The sequence below is a fragment of the Heliangelus exortis genome, chromosome 25 (assembly GCF_036169615.1).
Source record: "Heliangelus exortis chromosome 25, bHelExo1.hap1, whole genome shotgun sequence".
In the NCBI taxonomy this organism is placed as follows: domain Eukaryota; kingdom Metazoa; phylum Chordata; class Aves; order Apodiformes; family Trochilidae; genus Heliangelus; species Heliangelus exortis.
The window spans coordinates 3,743,734-3,763,714 of NC_092446.1; the positions used below are offsets into that span (position 1 = coordinate 3,743,734).

The 19,981-nt window shown below is 49.1% G+C and overlaps 1 protein-coding gene across 1 annotated transcript; it reads right to left on the bottom strand.

Annotated features, from left to right (window-relative positions):
• Positions 1-36: 36 nt before the first annotated feature.
• LEMD2 (LEM domain nuclear envelope protein 2) lies at positions 37-14,102 on the bottom strand. Its single transcript, XM_071768706.1, has 9 exons — positions 12,456-14,102; positions 11,158-11,198; positions 10,410-10,485; positions 9,113-9,189; positions 8,391-8,470; positions 5,212-5,357; positions 3,610-3,711; positions 3,416-3,518; positions 37-2,242 (listed from the first exon to the last, which is right to left on the bottom strand). Exons 1-9 carry the CDS (start codon positions 14,059-14,061, stop codon positions 2,092-2,094), a joined length of 2,382 nt encoding a protein of 793 aa, XP_071624807.1. The 5' UTR covers positions 14,062-14,102; the 3' UTR covers positions 37-2,091.
• Between the last annotated feature and the right edge of the window lie 5,879 nt (positions 14,103-19,981).

Sequence of the window (19,981 nt, forward strand, 5' to 3'; positions counted from 1 at the left end):
AACCTGTGAGTCCTCAATAAAAAGGAAGGTAACAGATTATTTGTAATAAATTTATTTTATATATTGGTTTACAGAGCTAAGTTGAACATATAAACAGCACCAAGCCAGTGAAATTTATTCTACAAAAACAAGTTTAATACAAAAAAGATGACTGCAATGCCTGACTCTTCACTTCTGGATATGGGCTGTTTAAAGAAAAAGCTAACCCAGCCCCCACACAAATATTTTTAAAAAGGTTTAAGAGTGTAGGCACCGGTGTCTGCAGGAAACTTCTACAGCAGCAGTGATGATCTTGTTACAGCATTTTAAAAGAACCAAGGCTGCCTTCACTTTATCCTCTGTTTTATTAACAGTGGAAGAAACTGCTCATTGTCTTGAAGACAGCTGTTGAGTCTCCTTTTCTGTTCAAACACCCAACCTTTGCAACCAAACAGAAACTATGGGGTTAGAGGCAACCCCAAGCAGGATATTCCCCATTTCATGGGAAAGACCTCCCTGTGTTTTGTTCCTAGAGAAACCCATAGCAGGAGGTACAGGAGGAGTCTCTGCAGCCTGTGGAGTGTGTAGGTGGAAAAAACCAACCCCAAAGCCAGCAATGGGGTGGAGAAGTGCAGGCTTGAGACCAGGAGGCAAACAGGGAGTGGCACAGGGAACCCACCTGGTAGGTGGCATCACCCAAACTGGAGCAGGGCTTGGGCAGCAGTCCTAAGCCAAGCCAGCACCTGGAGAGGAAGCTCTGGGAGCATCCAGGGGCAGAAATGGATGCCAGCACTCACACTGTGCTGTGACACTAAGGAGAACAACACCTCTGGGTTCCACGGGTTCAAATCAAGGCTGGTTCCTCCCTGCAGGTTTCACCTCTCTGTGCCAGAAAGGGATTTGGTCCCTGCTGCCTCAGTAGAGAGCTGGATGGTTGTTCCACAACCCTGGGAAGAGTAGATTAGCAGTATCTCTGCCTAGCCTAAACTGCCACACATTGGTGCTATTTTCTTTGAAACAAACATTCATTTGCTGGACAGAAAAAGGAACTGAAGGAAGCAAATTATTACAGCTACAAAACAGGACGCCCGCAGCGTGACCAGAGGATGGATCACTGCTCCTTGGAGCTGTGGGGAGGCTGCAGGAACGTGGGACGTGAGCCCTCCACACGTGGAACATCTCTGCTCTGCCACACACAGCACAAACATTGCAGCTGCCCAGGATAAACATGTACATTCAGCCCTAAAAGCCTTTCCAAAGCTGCTCTTTACGACCCCCTGACGCAGTCCCTTGGCTGGAGCCACGGGAAAGCGCTTTGGGAAGTTTCCTATAGCTTTTGTTTTCCACCCAAAACCTCCCCCCACCCTCCCCCAGAAATCAGAAAGCACAGACAGCAGACTTATAAAAATGTAACAGCATCATAACCACTCCTCCATCCCACCCAACTCAACCCAAACCACCAAGGCACCTCAGACTGCCCTCCCTCTGGGACTGCCTGCTCCTGGATTTTCCCCCCCAGTCCCCCATTTTGAAAGGGTGAAGCTGCCACAAACATCTTCCTCTGCAGGAAGCAGCAAGTGCTTTCATTGCTGTCTTTATACTAATAAAAACAAATTCTAACAAAAAACAAAAAAAAAAAAAGTATCTTAACTGCCACCCTAATGTTTCCATGGGAAATGTTAATCACCTTTAAACACATTCCCTGATGGACGCTGCCACCAGTTGGCTTTTGCAGAATTGAGGTCAAATTTTCCACACCCAAACATTGTCAGAGAGCTCCTGTGTCCCTCAATATTAGGTGTGCATTTTCTTTTTTCTCTTTTTAAAAAGTTGTTCCAGGTTTGCTTGCCTGTGGAAGCCAGGTATCTGCTGGAAGGCTAACTTTGGTGCAGCCCTAGCTTCCCACCAAGCTCAAGCCCATCTTCTTTCCAAGCCAACATTATTGCCCTGAATTTTTGTGTAGAAAGTTTTTTTAGAAAGAAGAGCAAACAGAGAAGTGCAGTCCCCAACCCTAGGAGATCAGGACCATGACCTGCTCTTTCCCACCACCAGAGAAGGGACTCTCCCCTTCCAGAGGGTCCACAGCAACACTTGCTCCACTTCTGCTCCTCTTCAGTGCTCCGAATCCGAGACGTAAGAAGGCTGAGTCCATCTCCACACCAACATATCCTCTCCTGCTACTCTGTGGGATTCTGTCTGAATCCGGGACTCATTTGAAGCCAGAAAGTCCACAGCTCTCTCCCAGACCCGTTTCATTTTTTTTCTGTGAGGAAAAAAAAAAAAAAAAAGCAATCAGAATCACATCCTCATCCTTCTTCCCTGCTTGCAGCAATCCTGCCTGCTGACCACGCTCCAGTTGGCTGCTTCCCCTTCCCATCTCCCAGGAGATGAAGCCAGAATTCTGGTTTAGAGGTGGTGATTTCAGGCCAGGAGATGCAAACACAAGTCCTGCCTGGGAGGGAGGGAAGATGAGACCCTGGGTCAGTACCTGTCCTTAAGGACTGCCCTGAATTTCGAGCTCAATTTACATTACAAAGAGAGATTGCAAACTGCCCTCATCCTTCCTGCATGCAGAGAAATCTCAGATCAGGGAGGACAAACTGGAGTTCACCCCAGTTCTGAATCTATGTCCTGTAATTCTGGGCACCACACAAACAGAAGATGGGTTCAGAAGAGCTGAAGTCAGTCCTTTTCCTACTGGTGGCATCATGACTGATAATGATGAGAACATTTAAGGCTTGCAGCACACAGAGTGTGGTGTTCTGTGCTGTCAGGAGAACAAAGTAGCTCCACTTAAACAAAACACAAGAAATATTCCTGCAGAGATGGAGCAAGTGGCACACAAACCACTGAGAACCAGTCTGCAGCCCCTTGGACCCACCACCCATGGAGCAACTATCTTGACCAAACTCCTTTCCAAAAAAGCCCAGGAATCAGCCATCTCACTACATCTTCCCTTTCAGCTCAAACTGGTAACTTCCCAGCAAGACACACACCCTCTTCAGAAGAGCCTCCCAGTATTCCAGTCAGCTCATGAGAAGCTTTGTCCTGAAAAGCACAGCACCTGTCTGGAGAATAAACTACAGCAGCTGAGAAAGAGGAGAGCATCCTACACAAATTAGATGAAGGAGAAAAAAAAAAAATCAGATGCTCCATGCCCAAGCAAACCAAAATCCAATTACTGTTTGATGGACCAAAAACAATACAGCTGTGTGACTGCACCAAATATCAGCCCCAGGAGTGTCACATTCATCTGCAGCAGGTTAAGACACAGTCTGAGTTTTGTCAAAATCCTTTAGGAACTGAAAGGCCACTCAGACTTTTCTTGCACTCCAGCTTCCCATCAACTGTCTGCTCGTGCTCTGCTGCCCCAGAGCTGCAGTTTTTAGCTGAGCTGCTCCACTGAGCCCTCCTGAGTGCAGAAGAATCATCTCACCTGCTCTGGGGAGGGATGAGGCTGTCCCGGACGTGGAAAATTCCAACATAGGGGTAACGCTCCAAATTCCTTTCCCATTCCTTGTAGTGGTCCTGGACAACAGCTGGAGGGCAGGAGGAGAAAACAGTGAGAGACTGCAACACTGCAGAGAGAAGATCAGGGTTACTTGCATCCACACAGCTCCTGGTTTCTACCTATGATCTTCTTCACCATGTCATACATGGCTTGTTCCTCTTCCTCCATCTTCCGCCAGCGATACCTGAGGAGGAGCAGGATCCCCCAGAGAGTTATCAGACCTACAATAAAAACCAAACAGACTTCAATAACTTACACTCGTGTACTTGCTGGATGCCAGCAGTTTTAGTTCTGCTGCTGCCTCTCCCCAGAGACAGCTCTTACTCCCTGCTACCCAGGCCTACTTGGAATTGAACCCAAGAAATCAATTTTGTTCAGCAGTGAAGCCTCAAAGCCCCCAGTCCTGACAGCACCAGCAGCAGAGTGTGAGTGCATGTGGGAAGAGGTGGCCAGAAGGCCTCATCAGGGAGATTTTTTCCCCACACACACACCCCAGAAGCCTCAGCACAGCCACAGGTCTTCAACTCATCTCCCAAAGCTATTTCTTTGCTAGAAGCCTCCCCCACAATAATCACTTAGGAAGACTGTCAAGCTCCACTGCTCTGCAGATAGCTGCTTGATAAGGAAATAAAGCCTGCAGCTCCTACACCAGCCCCAAATTCTGGAGATCTATCCTAAAGGTTTAGCACTGACAAATGCCCCTGTTCTAACATGAGCTAACTTTAGTATCTCAGTCCCCACAATAAACAGCACTGTCCCCTCTCACCCCCACCTCCCCTGGCTGGATTATAAACTCTTCCAGTCACTGCTCATCTCTTGTTATCACCTCACTCAGGAAGACCTCTGTCTCAGCTGGGGCATGACAGACTGTTCCAATAAAACCTCTAACACTGAAGTGCTACAAGTCATTATTAAAAAGCCTGCAAGACTTTGTGGCTTAGAGAAAGGAAAGAGAGAGAGGAAAGAGAAAGACAGAAAGGAAAAGAGAAGGGGAGAAGGGGAGAAAAGGGGAGAAGGGGAGAAAAGGGGAGAAGGGGAGAAAAGGGGAGAAGGGGAGAAAAGGGGAGAAGGGGAGAAAAGGGGAGAAGGGGAGAAAAGGGGAGAAGGGGAGAAAAGGGGAGAAGGGGAGAAAAGGGGAGAAGGGGAGAAAAGGGGAGAAGGGGAGAAAAGGGGAGAAGGGGAGAAAAGGGGAGAAGGGGAGAAAAGGGGAGAAGGGGAGAAGGGGAGAAGGGGAGAAGGGGAGAAGGGGAGAAGGGGAGAAGGGGAGAAGGGGAGAAGGGGAGAAGGGGAGAAGGGGAGAAGGGGAGAAGGGAAAAAGGGAAAAAGGGAAAAAGGGAAAAAGGGAAAAAGGGAAAAAGGAAAAAAGGAAAAAAGGAAAAAAGGAAAAAAGGAAAAAAGGAAAAAAGGAAAAAAGGAAAAAAAGGAAAAAGAAAAAGCCTTTTAGGTAGGTTAATATCCTTATTTTGCAGACCATAGCAATGAGTACTTGAGGAATACCCAGAGAGCTCATCATCTTGCTGATATAAAGTGTTAAGCACTTGAAGCACAAGAGCAGGTCCACAGGTCTCTCTCTGCTGCCAGAACAAAGGTTAATTAGAAATTAACTCATCAGCAGATTTATTTCACCTCTGTTACTAATTTCCTACAGCTGGGAGAAGGCATGCATTTGCAATACAGCTACCAAGGGGAGCAGCTGATGATTCCTAACAGCAGTGACTTACTCCAGAAAAAGAGGAACAGGTTCATAATGGCAGTGACCACTGCCCGACGGAAACGGCAGCCCAGCCCCATCTGAGGATGGGCTGATTCCAGACAGAACACTTCCTCCACTTTGGTAACTGATTCCAAGAGGTCTCTCCCTTTCAACCTGATGGGAAGAGGCAGAAATTTGTCACTGAAGAGAGCAGACACTCCAGCTGCAGTCTTTAATCAAGACAGGGAGAACAAACAGACTGCAGATGCAGTAACTCCATCTGTAGAGCACAGAGAAAATAAACCAAAATCCTTGCAGCTCCTCTTTCCAGAACATTTTGGAACTGACTGCTTAGCAAGGAATGGATATGGTTTTAGAAAAGGCAGCAGAGCTGGAACTCCCACTGGTAAACTGAAGTCTCCCTCTGCAGATTCTCTGACAGCACCTCTCAGCGTGCAGAAGATTAAACTTTAAATTGGATTCCCACCTCCCAGCACAGAGAAATGGAAATGTTTACTGAGTCATCAGCAATTGCAGGGAGACTGTGAATGTCCGTGGAGGTTGTGCTGTTTTCCTCTGCACAGAGGAAAAGAAACAGAAGCAGTTGGGCTCAAGAAGTGGCAAGACATCAGCTGTAGCTGCAGAGAACAGACACACCCTGGGCAAGCAGCAGAAGCCAAGTCCTCAACACATCCTCCTGCAACCCCCCTGCCCCACACCCACTGTGCTACCCCAGCTGCTTTTCATTCACTGCTTTATCTACAGCTCCACACTCATGTGGTTTCCTTATTAGAGGAGTCAAAGTCATCAGGCATCAAGTGAGAGCCATCAGATTCAGAGCAATTGGGGCTAAAAAGCTTTCATTTTTGCTTTTGAGCTCTTAATTCATTCTGGGTTTGCTCTGAATAACCTATTAAACAAAGGCATTTTCTCAGTTTACTAGGGCACAGCTCACAAACTGCTGACAGCTTGTATTTGGCTACTGGATTCTACAGGAGCTGGAGACACACAGTTGTTTCCCCACCCTCTTTGTCTTATTTACAAACCAAATTCCCTGAAAACACTGAAAATATGCAGCAGAATCACCCAGCACAAAGCTCATTTCCAGTTCTGCCTCTCAGACTAGCACCTAGCAAAAGCATCTCAGGGAGTGTCTGCAAGAAATGCCACCTGCAGGGGTTTTTTTTAAGCACATTCTGCACCCCACACAGACATCACACCCGTGGATCCATCCGGTGAGCAGCAGGCAGAGCTGCTAATTATGAAAAAAAAAAAAAAATTAAAAAAAAAAAAAAAAAGGAGCGTATTTTATCACGTGGCTCCCGACGGTGTCTGAAAACATGAATCCGAAAATTCTGGATCCCAACCCACCTACAAATCCAAACCTGCCACTAAGGAAATGATGTCCTGTCCTGGGAATTTGCCACACAGCAGCAATCAAAGCAGCAGACACTGTCTGAGCCTTAGATCAAAACAGCAACTGCAAGATTCTTTCTTTTTTTTTTTTTTTTTTCAGGGAAAAATCGAGCTGTGGGAATTCCTACAAGCTATGCCCACCAACTCCAGTGTTACTACTGCTGCTGCTCATTTAATCAGAGGTACATTTAAAATGTTAAAATGCAAACAAATGTAAGAGTTCAGAGTTAAGACAGACTGGAGGCAGCCCACGTTTCCCAGAGGAAGTTAATGGTGCCTGAGGACTCTGGATAACAGCCTTAGACTTAGGTTATGGCCTGAACGATGTATTTTTTTTTTACCTGAAAAATCTGGTATTTCTGCTATTTCTCACGTGCTGAAGAGACTCCCAGCAGAGAAACCCAAGAGAAAAATCCCCACCACCATATCATTCATTTTAACATGTACTTTGTGTTCTGCCAGGAAGACAACTGACACTCAAGAGAAGACCCCATTCTCCAATCCATTTTCCTCTCCTCCTCACTGGGACTCACTCCAAAGGATCCCAAAGCATGGGTGATGTTACCTACTGAAGAGAGTGCTCTGTTGTCCCATAAATCCTTTGGATCCTTTATTAAAGGATGCAGATACACAACACTGCAGCTTTGTCTACAGAGACACTACCGAAAAAAAGTTATTTTGGAAAAACTTCTGCATGGGCAAGATGAAGCAGCAAGCTGCAGTCACAGGACCATGGGCAGAAACCCAGGGCCACCACTTTTAAACCCTGCAAGCAGCACAACCCAACTGCTGAGGGGCAGAAAGCAGCCCTATCCTCAGAATTCTGCCCCACCTGCCAGACACTGTGTCCCGTGAACACGATGTCCCCCCCCGTGCCAAGGCTGGGGAACAGGCTACCCAGGGAATGAGCTCAGTTGCCAATTTTGGCTGCAGGGCTGCACTTTTCATCTGGAAGCTTGCCCAGCAAGCACTGCCAAAGCCAGACCCAGGTTATCTGCTGAAATCTAACGAGGGACAGGCTGGGGACAGAGTGGTTGGAGAGCAGTCAGACAGAAAGGGAGCTGGGAGTCTGGATTGCCAGGAAGGTGACCAGGAGCCAGCAGTGTGCCCAGGTAGCCAAGAAGGCCAATGGCATCCTGGGCTGGCTCAGGAACAGCGTGGCCAGCAGGTCCAGGGAAGGGATTCTGCCCCTGTGCTCAGCCCTGGGGAGGCCACAGCTTGAGTCCTGTGTCCAGTTCTGGGCCCCTCAGCTCAGGAAGGAGATTGAGGTGCTGGAGCAGGTCCAGAGAAGAGCAAGGAGGCTGGGAAGGGATCCAGCACAAGTCCTGTGAGGAAGGGCTGAGGGAGCTGGGGGTGTTGAGGCTGGAGAAGAGGAGGCTCAGGGGAGACCTCATCACTCTCTCCAACTCCCTGAAAGGAGGTTGGAGCCAGGGGGGGGTTGGGCTCTTTTCCCAGGCAACTCTCAGCAAGACAAGAGGGCACAAGAGGTCTCAAGTTGTGCCAGGGGAGGTTTAGGTTGGACATGAGAAAGAATTTCTTTCTGGAGAGGGTGCTCAGCCATTGGAATGGGCTGCCCAGGGAAGGGGTGGATTCTCCATCCCTGGAGATATTTCAAAAGAGCCTGGATGTGGCACTCAGTGCCATGGGCTGGGAACCACGGGGGGAGTGGAGCAAGGCTTGGACTTGATGAGCTCTGAGGTCCCTTCCAACCCAGCCAGTTCTAGGATTCTCTGATGTCAAATTATCCCTCTGCCAACACCAAGAAACAGAACACAGGGGGCTTCCACTTACTTGATTCCCAAATCCTTGTTGCTGTTTAGTATCCAGAGCAGGGCAGCTTCAAACTTCTGTGGAGAACTACCAGTTATATTCTGTTTAAAAGAACCCATAAGAAGATTAGTGCTCCATTCACTTAAAATACTAAATAACATTATTTCCTGACAGCAGTGGGAGAATTCATTCTGCACAGTCTGTCCCCAGGTTAATTCCAACCATAACTCTGGAAGCTGGAGGAATGGAAGCTAAATCTGAAGGTTTATCTGGAACAAAGCCTTCTGACTATGGCAGATGATGCATGAAGCACTCTGTAAAAATAACACTATCCCAGACTCTTAGGACTAACCACTAAATACAACATAATCTTACTGACAGTTTACCATGAAAAAAATGGAATGCTCTATCAAAGCAGTCTGTCTTCTGACACTTTGGGGTATAGAAAAATCCTTCTCTGCCCAGCCCTCAATCCAGGGAAATTTCTGGTTTCAGAAGACTGATGATCATGGTGAAACAACAAACCATTAACTTAGATTTACAGGGGCTGAATCAGAGATGGAGGAGAAGATTATTTTCCAAAGAACTGCTGAGAACAGGACTGGCCAAAGGGGAAGCTATGGCAAAGAATCAAAACAGGATGAGGAAGGAAAACAGATTGTGAATTGCTTTAGTATCTATTATTTATTGCCTTCTAAGAGTCTAAGCACTGTTGTAACAATAGCTGTTCACAGCCTACTCACCACCACATGATCCTTTGCTTCACTAACCCAAATGCATTTGCTTTTTAGATTCTCAGGGTTTCCACATTCAAAATTACCTGGTTAAAAAAAAAAAAAAAAAAAAAAAGTCAAATAGAAATAATGTTTGGGGGGGAAAAAAAAAAAAAAGCCTTCAAATGGTTCAGAAACATACACTGAACTATCTGGAACTGCTGCCTTTTAAAATCAGCTCCAGGCAAAATGATTACAGGGGGAGAGATCTACTCCAGGCTGATAAGGTTCTGACTGTTAATAAAATGGTCACCCACTTCACCCAGGTTGGATAAGAGCCAGGAAACTTCAGGCCACCCAGCAGAGAATGAGGGGGGAAAATACCACCCCTCCTCCCCCTTGCATTGTACATAACCACCCCTCTGACCCAACACTTTCCATCAGGTATCAAAGACTGCAGTGCTGGAGCTCATGATCAGCATTCCAAATGCTTCCTAAACCACAGCTCTACCTCCTACAGGAAATGCTGGTAAAGAATCTTCTAAAGCTTCTAAATCTTGTTTCACAGAGTGGGCTAGACAGGTGTGCTGAGAGGCAGAGTAAAACTGGTGGAAATTCTGCCCAAGTCTGATCTGAAAAGATTTAGAAATTGAAGTGATTTGAAAGTGAAGTACCTGAAGGCTTGAGCCTTGTTGGAATGGGACTTCAGGACTCATTCCTGAGTGACATTATTCCACAGCTTGCTGAAAAACCTTCTACTCCTGCCACTGACTTTCTAGCAGCCTTCTCCAGCAGAAAACACCAGTTATGGAACCAGATTTGCTGGTAGAGACTGGCTGAACTACTGTGCTCAGCTCAGCTAAGAGAAACCTCTCTTACTCTGTGCTGAGAGAAAAGAGAGGTTCCCCCATCCCCAGCTCCCACATTTCAGCAGAAAACTGCCAATTTCTTCAGCTGCTTCAACACCATTTCTAAGAACACAGCAGCTTACATGAACTGGCTCTGAGTGTCCTGAGCCAATTTCAAGATGCTGGTAGAAAAGGAACCATAAAACTGAATATTTCTACCTCCAACTCCCAAGACATCAAGTGCCAATAAGGATCACTCCACAAGAGCACAGAGCTGTGAGTGCATTAGCTGAGCCCTATCCAGAATAAAAATAAACACATCTTTTTCCATTTTTCTATTACATGACTATTACTCTTCAAGTGGAACTGACTCTTCCATAAACCTCCCTCTTCAAAGTGAGGTTAAAAATGCCCAGACAGCTGGCAGAGGCAATTTGCTGAATGCTCCTAAGAGTTTAATAATGAAAATTGGAACTTACCAGCTTGTACAGACAAGTAGTTGTACAACTCCTGCAGCATGTCCATTACTACATCCTTCTGCTTTGCTTGGCAGAACTGCAAGTCAGAAACAGGTAACAAGCATGAGCAAACCAGGAGCAACACAACAACACCAAAGCAAAACACCAGCACTGGGGTTTGGGGCAGTCATGCATCACTGGTTCAAATTAAACACATCTGCAGCCAAAATCTACAGTTTCTGAGTCAAAAGTGAGCTAGGACACCCCCTGAAGTGCCAGCAACTCAGACTGCACCACCAGACATCCTCTCTGACCCACCACAGGTGGATTCTTTGTCTCCAGAACATCACAGGAGACCAACTCTGGATCCAAGCCAAAATTTTCTTTTTCCTTCTGATCCATTACAACAGAAGAAACAAGGCTCTACAAACCCTTCAGGGTGGAATTCAGGGAATTAGCTGGCTTAAATCTGGCATTGTTAAAGCTGAACACAAGTTTTATTGCAAACTGAGGTGGTTTCTGTTACAACTATTAAAGAAATTGATTCACATAATTAGGAATTTAAATTTTTATCTTATGGAGTCTGATGTACAGCCCCAATTTAATCTGGCCCATTAATTCCAACTCATCAAATGACATTTTTTCTGTAAAACGACAGAAGTAATAATTTTACAGTGATAGTGACACTGGTGGAAGCCACCTAGAATAATCACTCTTCTGTGAGAATCCCCCATCCACCAGACTTGAAGAAAAAGAAATATATGCTTACATCATCCTTTCTTTTGTCACAATCCACAGGCAAGAGATTAACTATGAGAGAGAAGGGGAGGGCGAGTTAGCTGGCTGTAAAACAAGAGCTTTGATCAAGGAAGTAATTATATTTTTAAAAGAAAGCCCTGCTTTAAAAGGCTGATTCTGCTCTCCTTAATCCCACTCCGTGCAGCACCTTGCTATGCAACCAGCACACATGCAAAGTGCTGCTTTGGGAGGCAGTGCTGAAAGCAAATCAAATAAAAAGAGAGCAAGTGCTGAACCCTGTTCAGCTGGAAACTGCAAATGGGTCTGAATGTTTTAACAGCTCCTGTTTAAATTGCTGTTTCATGCTCCTTCATCACCACTGCTCTGCACTCAGCTTTTACACTCTGGTAATGCCATTCCCTGCATGCCTTGGTCACCTGAAATATCCCAGTGATAGCAGGGATTTAAATCAAGCCTCCTCAAGGCAAAAGCAGAGGATTTATTAGAGTCTGAGCTGTTAGCTCTGCAGATTATGGCCTCTGGTTTAACAGCTCCAGGCAATTGGATATACACCAACCACCCATCTGCCACGCTGGAGAATCACAGAGCAGGAATCTTAACTGCCTGAGAAGTTAAAGAATTTGCAGCTGTGCTGCAAGATTAGTTGCTTCCAAACACCACTGCTTTCAAAATATCTAAGTTGTAAAGGGTGCATCAGCAATTCCCTGACATTGGACAATTTGCTTCTGACTTTGAGGCAGCAGGAAGCAGCCCCCCAGCCCAGGCAAAGCACACAAGCACCTACAGACACATTCTGCTGTGTCCCAGGGCTCCCAACTCCCCCACCACACCCCAAACCCCCCCCTTCTGCAAGCTCCAAAGCCATGAAATGACAATAATTCCACCTGCTCTATCTGGGGAGCTTTGTTTTTAAAGGTGGGGAAGCCCTTTTTCATTTCTCACTCAAGTTCTGTCACACCTGGAAAGGCCAAATGACCAAACCAAGCAGTGTCCTTCCCACGTGGCCAGGGGAAAGGCCATGGTCAATTACCCAGACATTATGTTAGACAAGAGGCAAGATAAAATCATCCTTGGCCTCACAGGAATCTCACTCTCCATAAAGCTTTGAAGAGCTGAAGGCCAAACTCATTTGGGAAAAAGCAGCCACTTGCCTAACGAGCTTTCCCCTGGCCAAGGGGAGATGGGAACAGGGAGAGAGGCAGAGATGCCAGGTGACAGCCATGGGAATGATGGAAATAACAAAGGGAAAGCGGAGGGGAAAGGTGAAGAAGAAAGTTGAAAAACCCAAGATTCCAGCAGTCCACATACAGCTCTCCTCTCTTCTGTCCAGCCAGTCCGACCCGATCATCTTCACCGCGAGGATGCCCAGAAAAATCAGCAGCAACACAACACTGGCCAGGCAAAGGAACTTGGAGAGGTAGAACTCCAGACCTTTGCCTTTCCCTTCCACCTGCTGCTTTGGGGCTGACCGTAACAAGTGAGGGCGGGAGGTCACTCCCTGTCCTGGTTGCCACTGGCTCCCTGAAGCCAACCCTGCATCGCTCGTAGCCCTCCAGGGGAAGCGCCGGAGAAACCCCCGTCCCCAGCTCCCTGCCTCCTTCTTACCACTGGAACCCAAATCCTCTTTCCCTCTCCCAAACTGCTGACTCGACCCCCCAGAGCTGCCCCAGTGGGTCACCTCGTTTTCCCCTCTCCAGGAGCTGTTAGAGGAGAGCCCCTTCCTATCCCCTCCCGTCTCCCACTGAGAGCGGGAGCTCTGCCCCCCAATTCCTCCTCCCGATGCACCCCAGAGGCTCCTGGACCTCAGACCCCCCCTCTCATCACTGGATTTGGAGCTGAGCCCCCCACTCCTGCCCAGGGAAGCACCCCAAGAAGATGTGGAGCTCAGCCCTTCAACCCCATCCAGAGATGCCCCTGAGCCAGCCCTGACACCCAGCCCCCCACTTCCCTCTGTGGATCTGCTCCATTGGGACGTGGAATCCGAGCCCCGAAACCTGTCCAGGGATGGCCTCAACCCACTGCTGAGCCCCCCACTTCTCTCTGTTGATGTGCCCCACTGCAACGAGGAGCCTGAACCCCGAAACCCATCCAGGGATGGCTGGGACCCGAGCTCCTCACTTCTCTCTCCTGTGTGCCACTGGGATGTGGAGCTCGACCCCCGAAACCCATCCAGGGAGGACCCCAGCCCAGTGCTAAGCCCCCTGCTTCTCTCTGTGGGGCTCAGCCCCCCACCCCTATCCAGGGATGGCTTCAGCCCAGCCCCAAACCCCCCGCTTCTCTCCGCACCCCATTGGGAGGGGGAACTCAGCTCCCGGAGCCCATCCAGGGACGACCCCACCCCAGCCCCGAACCCCCCGCATCTCTCTATGGACGTGTCCCACTGGGAGGGGGAGTTCTGCCCCCCAAGCCCACCCAGGGATGGCCCCAACCCATCCCCCCCACCCCTCTCTACACTCGTCCCCCACTGCACCGAGCGGCTCAGCCCCCCGTAGCTGTCCCGGCTCAGCCCTCCCTCAGCCCTGACCCCAAACCCTCCACCCCGGCCCGGCGGGGAGCCCCGGGAGTCCCCCCAGGACATCCCATCACTCTTCCCCGACGTCCCCCAGCGGGACGCTGATTTCCCCCCTTCCTCCTCCTCCTCATCCTCCTCATCCTCCTCTTCCTCACTGTCGCGGGCGGCCCCGAGGTTGAAGCCGGAGCGCTGCCGGGAGGGTGAGGCCTGCTGCGGCCTGGCGGCGGGGCGGGCCGGGCTGGGTGGTGCCCCTCGGCCCGTGCGTTTGGCCGCCGCCACTTCGGCTCGCAGGCAGCCCAACTTCTTGATGTAAACCTTGCGGGTGGTGGCGGTGATGGGGCCCGGCCGGTAACCGAGAGCGATCAGCTCCTTCCGGAGCTCCGCGTCTGTCAGCTCCGCCATGGCCGCGGCGCAGACACCAGGCCCCGCCGGAAGCCGCTCGGTGGAGAGGGGAGCGCCGGGCGCCATCTTGGGAAGGGCGCGACGTACCCCTTGCAGCGGCCATCTTGGGAAGGGCTCAATGTACACCCTGCGGCAGCCATTTTGGGAAGGGAGATACGGCCCCCTTGAGGCGGCCATCTTGGGAAGGGAAATGGCGGCCGTTCCCGCCCCCCTTGGCCGGCGCCATCTTGGGAAGGTCGAGGCGAAGCGCGGTTTCCCGCTTCTGTCACATTGCGAGGGGGGGATTCCGCTCTCCTGAGGAGCACAGGGACCCTCGGAGAGTCCTCAGAATACTGGGAGAGAGCTCTTGGTCATCCCGGGAAAGGGAAAAGAAACGGAGAAGGCAAAGGGCAGAAGCAGGTGGAGCAGCTTAGGCGAGCACCCTCAGCACCCCCTCGCTCTGAGGGACCAAGCAGAAGGGGTGAGCACCTCTCACCTTGACCCGACCAAGCTACACCCATTTTTTTACATTTTTAGGGACATAGATGAGAAGAAAGAAGCCGCCTGCACCCCACCCGTGTGCACGTTTCCCTCATCCCACTCGTGGCTGCCAGGGCACGGGGGTTTGACTGGCACCGTCCAAAGGCCTGGAGCTTCGCCACAACTTCCAGCAGGATCAGGACCTGAGTCCTCAGGATATTTGCCCAGAAAGGAGTTTCCTTGAATACTTTGTAGCCTAAAAAGGCAAAACCACTCCTCAACTTGAAAATTTAGTTTGGCAAGGCAGTGATGTGCAGTAATAGCTTTTTTTTTTTTCCTGCTGCTGCCTGTAAAGAAAGTGATGGAAGTGGTGTAATATCAGAATTTAATTAAAGATCATGAAAAAGGGGTGGTGAGTAGGTACAGGCTGCCTGTTCACCAGTGTTTGGTGAGGGGAACCTGGATATGGGAGAGCTCAGCACGGACCTTCACCCCTTGCTACCACGAGCCTGGAGATGCTGAACTCTGCCTCCTTTAGAAAAAAAATCTTTTTTGGGGGTAAAAACCTCTGCTCACACTCACATCCTTGTTCAGGGCGTCAGGCAGAGCTTCTTCTGCCTGATCCATGCAAGAAGCAGCAAGAAGATGCTGAGATCTGTTGGTCTGGTCAGCAACAATAAGTGTTCAGGTAGTAAAAAGGGCACTCAGCTCCCATGGGAACGGTGAACATGGGAAGCCCCAGCCCTCCCCTGCTCACTCACTGGGAAGCACAACTGCCAGGTAGGAATTTGGAGTGGTGTCTAATGGAAATAAAGAATTAGAGTGTGCTCTTAGTACATGGTTTTTTGGGAGCTCACAGCTTCCAGTTCAGATCTAATCTTGTGCTGATAGAAGCTCATGAATTAAGTGAGAAAAGCACAACAGCAAAGAACAAACAAACAAACAAAAAAACACCACCAAAAACTAACAAAAAAACCCCCAAAACAACAACAGAAAAAAAAAGAAAAAAGGAAAAGGAGAAGGAGAAGGAGAAGGAGAAGGAGAAGGAGAAGGAGAAGGAGAAGGAGAAGGAGAAGGAGAAGGAGAAGGAGAAGGAGAAGGAGAAGGAGAAGGAGAAGGAGAAGGAGAAGGAGAAGGAGAAGGAGAAGGAGAGGGAAAGGAAAGGGAAAGGAAAGGGAAAGGAAAGGGAAAGGAAAGGGAAAGGAAAGGGAAAGGAAAGGGAAAGGAAAGGGAAAGGAAAGGGAAAGGAAAGGGAAAGGAAAGGGAAAGGAAAGGGAAAGGAAAGGGAAAGGAAAGGAAAAGGAAAGGAAAAGGAAAAGGAAAAGGAAAAGGAAAAGGAGAAAAGGAAAAGGAAAAGGAAAAGGAAAAGGAAAGGAAAAGGAAAGGAAAAGAAAAAGGAAAAGAAAAAGGAAAAGAAAAAGGAAAAGAAAAAGGAAAAGAAAAAGTTAAAGAAAAAGGAAAAGAAAAGAAAAGAAAAGAGAAAAGAAAAGAAAAGAAAAGAAAAGAAAAGAAAAGAAAAGAAAAGAAAAGAAAAGAAAAGAAAAGAAAAGAAAAGAAAAGAAAAGAAAAGAAAAGAAAAGAAAAGAAAAGAAAAAGAAAAGAAAAAGAAAAGAAAAAACAGTTCATCTTTTCAACTTTTTGTGTTTCCAGAGGCCAGTGAAATTACAGCAGGAGAAAGTCTGACCCAGCAGCCTCATTGCTTGACCCTCAGAGGGGAGAACTTTAGGAGTGGGGTTCCAGAACTGGAGAACCAGGGAAAAGCTGTGGTTCCTCCACAGGAGAGCAGTTGGCAGGAACAGATGCCTCTTCTTTGTGGGGAGAAACCCACGACCCCTCTCCCTTCCTCCTCAGCAAGACAACCCTGGGGAACATCCCTGCCTTCCCTGGAAGGTACCTGGACAGCAGGGAGAAGGCAGCAGGAGAAGCAGCTGCTGCTTCTGTCTCAGACAGGGCAGAGCTCCCAAGCACCTCTTGGTTCCCATCCCCCATCTCCAACAAGGCCAACCATGGATTTTCTGCTTTTTGCAGCCCTTTCACCCCTCCCACAGCAGCAGAGGCTGTTGGGGTGAGCAGAGGGATGGCTCAGGGTGATGCTCAGCTGTGTCAAACCCATTGCCCAGCCCACGGGGCAGCAAATGTCCTGAGTGGATGTGGGAAGGGTCCTGCTGGCAGCAACTCAGATCCTGAGCTGGAAGAGCTGCTGTGCCCTGCTGTCTGCTTCCCCTCCTGAAGGCTCAAGCCAGGAGCAGTGTAAGCAAAGGGGTAGGAATAGGTCCCTGAAGAGGACCCCAAAAAGCAGAGGCAGCAGAGGAGCCATTGCAGCCCTGACTGAGGAGCTGGAAAATAACCTTCCATCTCTCCCTCCCTCCCTCCTTCCACCTCCTCGTGGCATTTCATAGAATCACAGAATCCTAGAACTGGCTGGGTTGGAAGGGACCTCAGAGCTCATCAAGTCCAACTCTTGCTCCACTCCCCCCGTGGTTCCCAGCCCATGGCACTGAGTGCCACATCCAGGCTCTTTGGAAATATCTCCAGGGATGGAGAATCCACCCCTTCCCTGGGCAGCCCATTCCAATGGCTGAGCACCCTCTCCAGAAAGAAATTCTTTCTAATGTCCAGCCTAAACCTCCCCTGGCACAACTTGAGACCTCTTGTGCCCTCTTGTCTTGCTGAGAGTTGCCTGGGAAAAGAGCCCAACCCCCCCCTGGCTCCAACCTCCTTTCAGGGAGTTGGAGAGAGTGATGAGGTCTCCCCTGAGCCTCCTCTTCTCCAGCCTCAACACCCCCAGCTCCCTCAGCCCTTCCTCACAGGACTTGTGCTGGATCCCTTCCCAGCCTCCTTGCTCTTCTCTGGACCTGCTCCAGCACCTCAAGCTCCTTCCTGAGCTGAGGGGCCCAGAACTGGACACAGGACTCAAGCTGTGGCCTCCCCAGGGCTGAGCACAGGGGCAGAATCCCTTCCCTGGACCTGCTGGCCACACTCTTCCTGAGCCAGCCCAGGATGCCATTGGCCTTCTTGGCCACCTGGGCACACTGCTGGCTCCTGGTCACCTTCCTTTGGACAGCAGTTCCTGCACATGTCACCAGGGCAGTGTCAAAGCTTCCTTGGGAGCTGGCTGTGCCAATGTGACACCCTGTCAGTCACAGCCACAGCACAGGTGTGACCCCAGAACACTTCTCCTCCTCCTCCTGATCATATGTCATGTCCCCAGCCTGCAGAGCTGCTTATTAGGTTAGAAAGTCAGGCCTGATTTAATTCTTTCCTCTCCTCCTTCCTCTGCCTCTTTCCCCCAACTGCCACAAAACCTTTGCTTGATTCCTGGAGCAGAAACCTCTTCCTACCTCTTTTTCCTTCCCAGATGGCCCAGGGGAGGTCTCAGCCTGGGAAGCCACTGGGGAGAAAGAGTTGGGCAAGAGGTGATGCTGCAGGGACAGCTCTGACCCACACCAGAACCCTACAGAGGGTTTTTAGGAGCAGTTTGCCCCTCAAGGGGAAACTCCTTGCTTTCCCAGGGCAAATTTAAACCTGGGGGAGAAGTTTGGGTTTTTCAGAAGGGAGGAGTCACCACCTCTGAAGCCACCAGCCCAGTTCTGATCTTGCAGGACAGCAGTGGAAGGTGGTGCAGCTCCTGCAGTGATTTCCATGCCAGCTCTCCCATGGATCTCACTCCACTGCAGACTGATTTGCACTCCTTGAGCTCCTAGCCCAGCAATACATGCAATTGCTTTCACTTTCAGCCTAATGGAATGTATTATTTTCCATCTTCCAGCTACTCAGACTCATTTATAGTGATTTCATAGCTCAACCTCCCTCAGCAATAATCCCTGCAAAGTGTGAGTTCCACTGAGCTGATCAGGCCACAGACCAGGACTGTGCCTTTGAATCAAATATTCAGGCTGGAATCCACTCCATGCTGGATGTTGCATTATACATTGGGAGATTTTATTATTTTTTTTCCCTTCTAAGGGCTGGCTTGCAGCAGAGAATGTGCTGAGGAGTGTTGTCCTAGCACAAACACAGCTATTTAAATGAGCCACAGCAAGGGCAGAATTTGTCTTAGTTTAGGAGGATAAAATTGGATTGAATTTGGATATATTCACATGCATCCCATTGATCTCATCTGTCCTTACTTTACATATGTTGGATTTCCTGCTGCCAATCTAGAGGAGCAGCTCCAAAGCTATGGAAATGGAGAGCAATCTGTTCAAGTGGAATTACAATTTCACCTCTAGCTCTGGGAGGCAGAAATAAGGCCAGAACTCTGGGTTTTTTCCACACCCCCCCCCTGCCTGTTCTCATCACAGCTATGGGAGAGCTGCTCCTCACAATGTCATTAAGATTTATATCACTGGACTAATTAAGAGGGGGTTAAGAGCACAGAGAGGAACTGCAAATCAGAGCTCAGACTTTCTCCCAGAAGTCTGGGAGAGGGATCTCCTGTGTCCAGAGCAGGGAAACTGGTTAGGAACACCCAGGTCCCCCACCCAAAGCTCCTCATCCTACACTTGTGTCACCACTAGGAGAGCTGGGAAATGTTTGCCTCAGTTTCCCTCCCTGCCAAAAGGAAGGGCTAAAATCCCCAAGGATTGGTTACCCCAGGCTTTGCACTTCTCAGGAGGACAGGGGTGTTCTCTGGAACTGGAAAGCCTCTCTTCTTTCCCACACTTGCTGCTTGCCATCTGGCTGAGGCACACGCAGAAAAAGAGACCCAAATCCTCTGTGTAATTATACTCTGCATTTTATTATCTCACCTCAGAGTTTGTTGTTCATCTCTTTCACAGGTTTTGCTCATGGAAGTGGACTCCTTCAGCTTCAGCAAGCTGCATCACTTTCTCTTCTCATTCTGCAGGTATCAGTCAGCTGAAAAGAAAAGAGGGGAAAGAACAAGTGTCCTCAGATTTGTCATTCAGCCTTTCCTAGGCAGGAGATGCTGTTCCCTCCTCCCCAGCTAAAAACCCAAAAGGTAAAGGGAGCTCAGCACAGCCAAAGCAGAACTCCCCCAGGGACAGAGGGGACCTTCATTTGGGACAGACAAAAGTCCAGAGACCCCTTTTACCACCCCTAAAGTCTGCAGGCAGGAAAAGCTGCAGCACAAACTGCCCCAGGGTTAATTTCTTGACCAATTCCTCCACTCTGAGAGCAAAGCCCAGGGCTGGATTTGTTAGCAGGTAACACCTGGAAGCACAGCTAAATTCTGCCTCTCCTTTTTAGTGCAGGGAGCAAGGTTTAGGTCTGACTGCAGGTGCTGAGCTGCCTCCCAGGAGGAGCTTGTTTTATAAGCACTGCCAGGAATTGCACCCCTGCATCCTGAGGACTTTTGGGGAGGAGGAGGGAATCATAGAATCATAGAATCATAGAATCCTAGGGGTTGGAAGGGACCTGGAAAGATCATCTAGTCCAACCCCCCCTGCCAGAGCAGGGCCCCCTAGAGTACATCCCCTAGGAACGTGTCCAGGTGGGG

Excerpts from the sequence above, each read along its gene's own strand:
- LEMD2 (XM_071768706.1), bottom strand. The coding sequence starts at position 14,061 with ATGGCGGAGCTGACAGACGCGGAGCTCCGGAAGGAGCTGATCGCTCTC. Across the intron at positions 8,471-9,112 it reads AAGCAAAGGATCATGTGGTG|AATATAACTGGTAGTTCTCC; the intron begins GTGAGTAGGCTG and ends TCTTTTAAACAG. Across the intron at positions 3,712-5,211 it reads CCTGTTCCTCTTTTTCTGGA|GTCTGATAACTCTCTGGGGG; the intron begins GTAAGTCACTGC and ends TTTTTATTGTAG.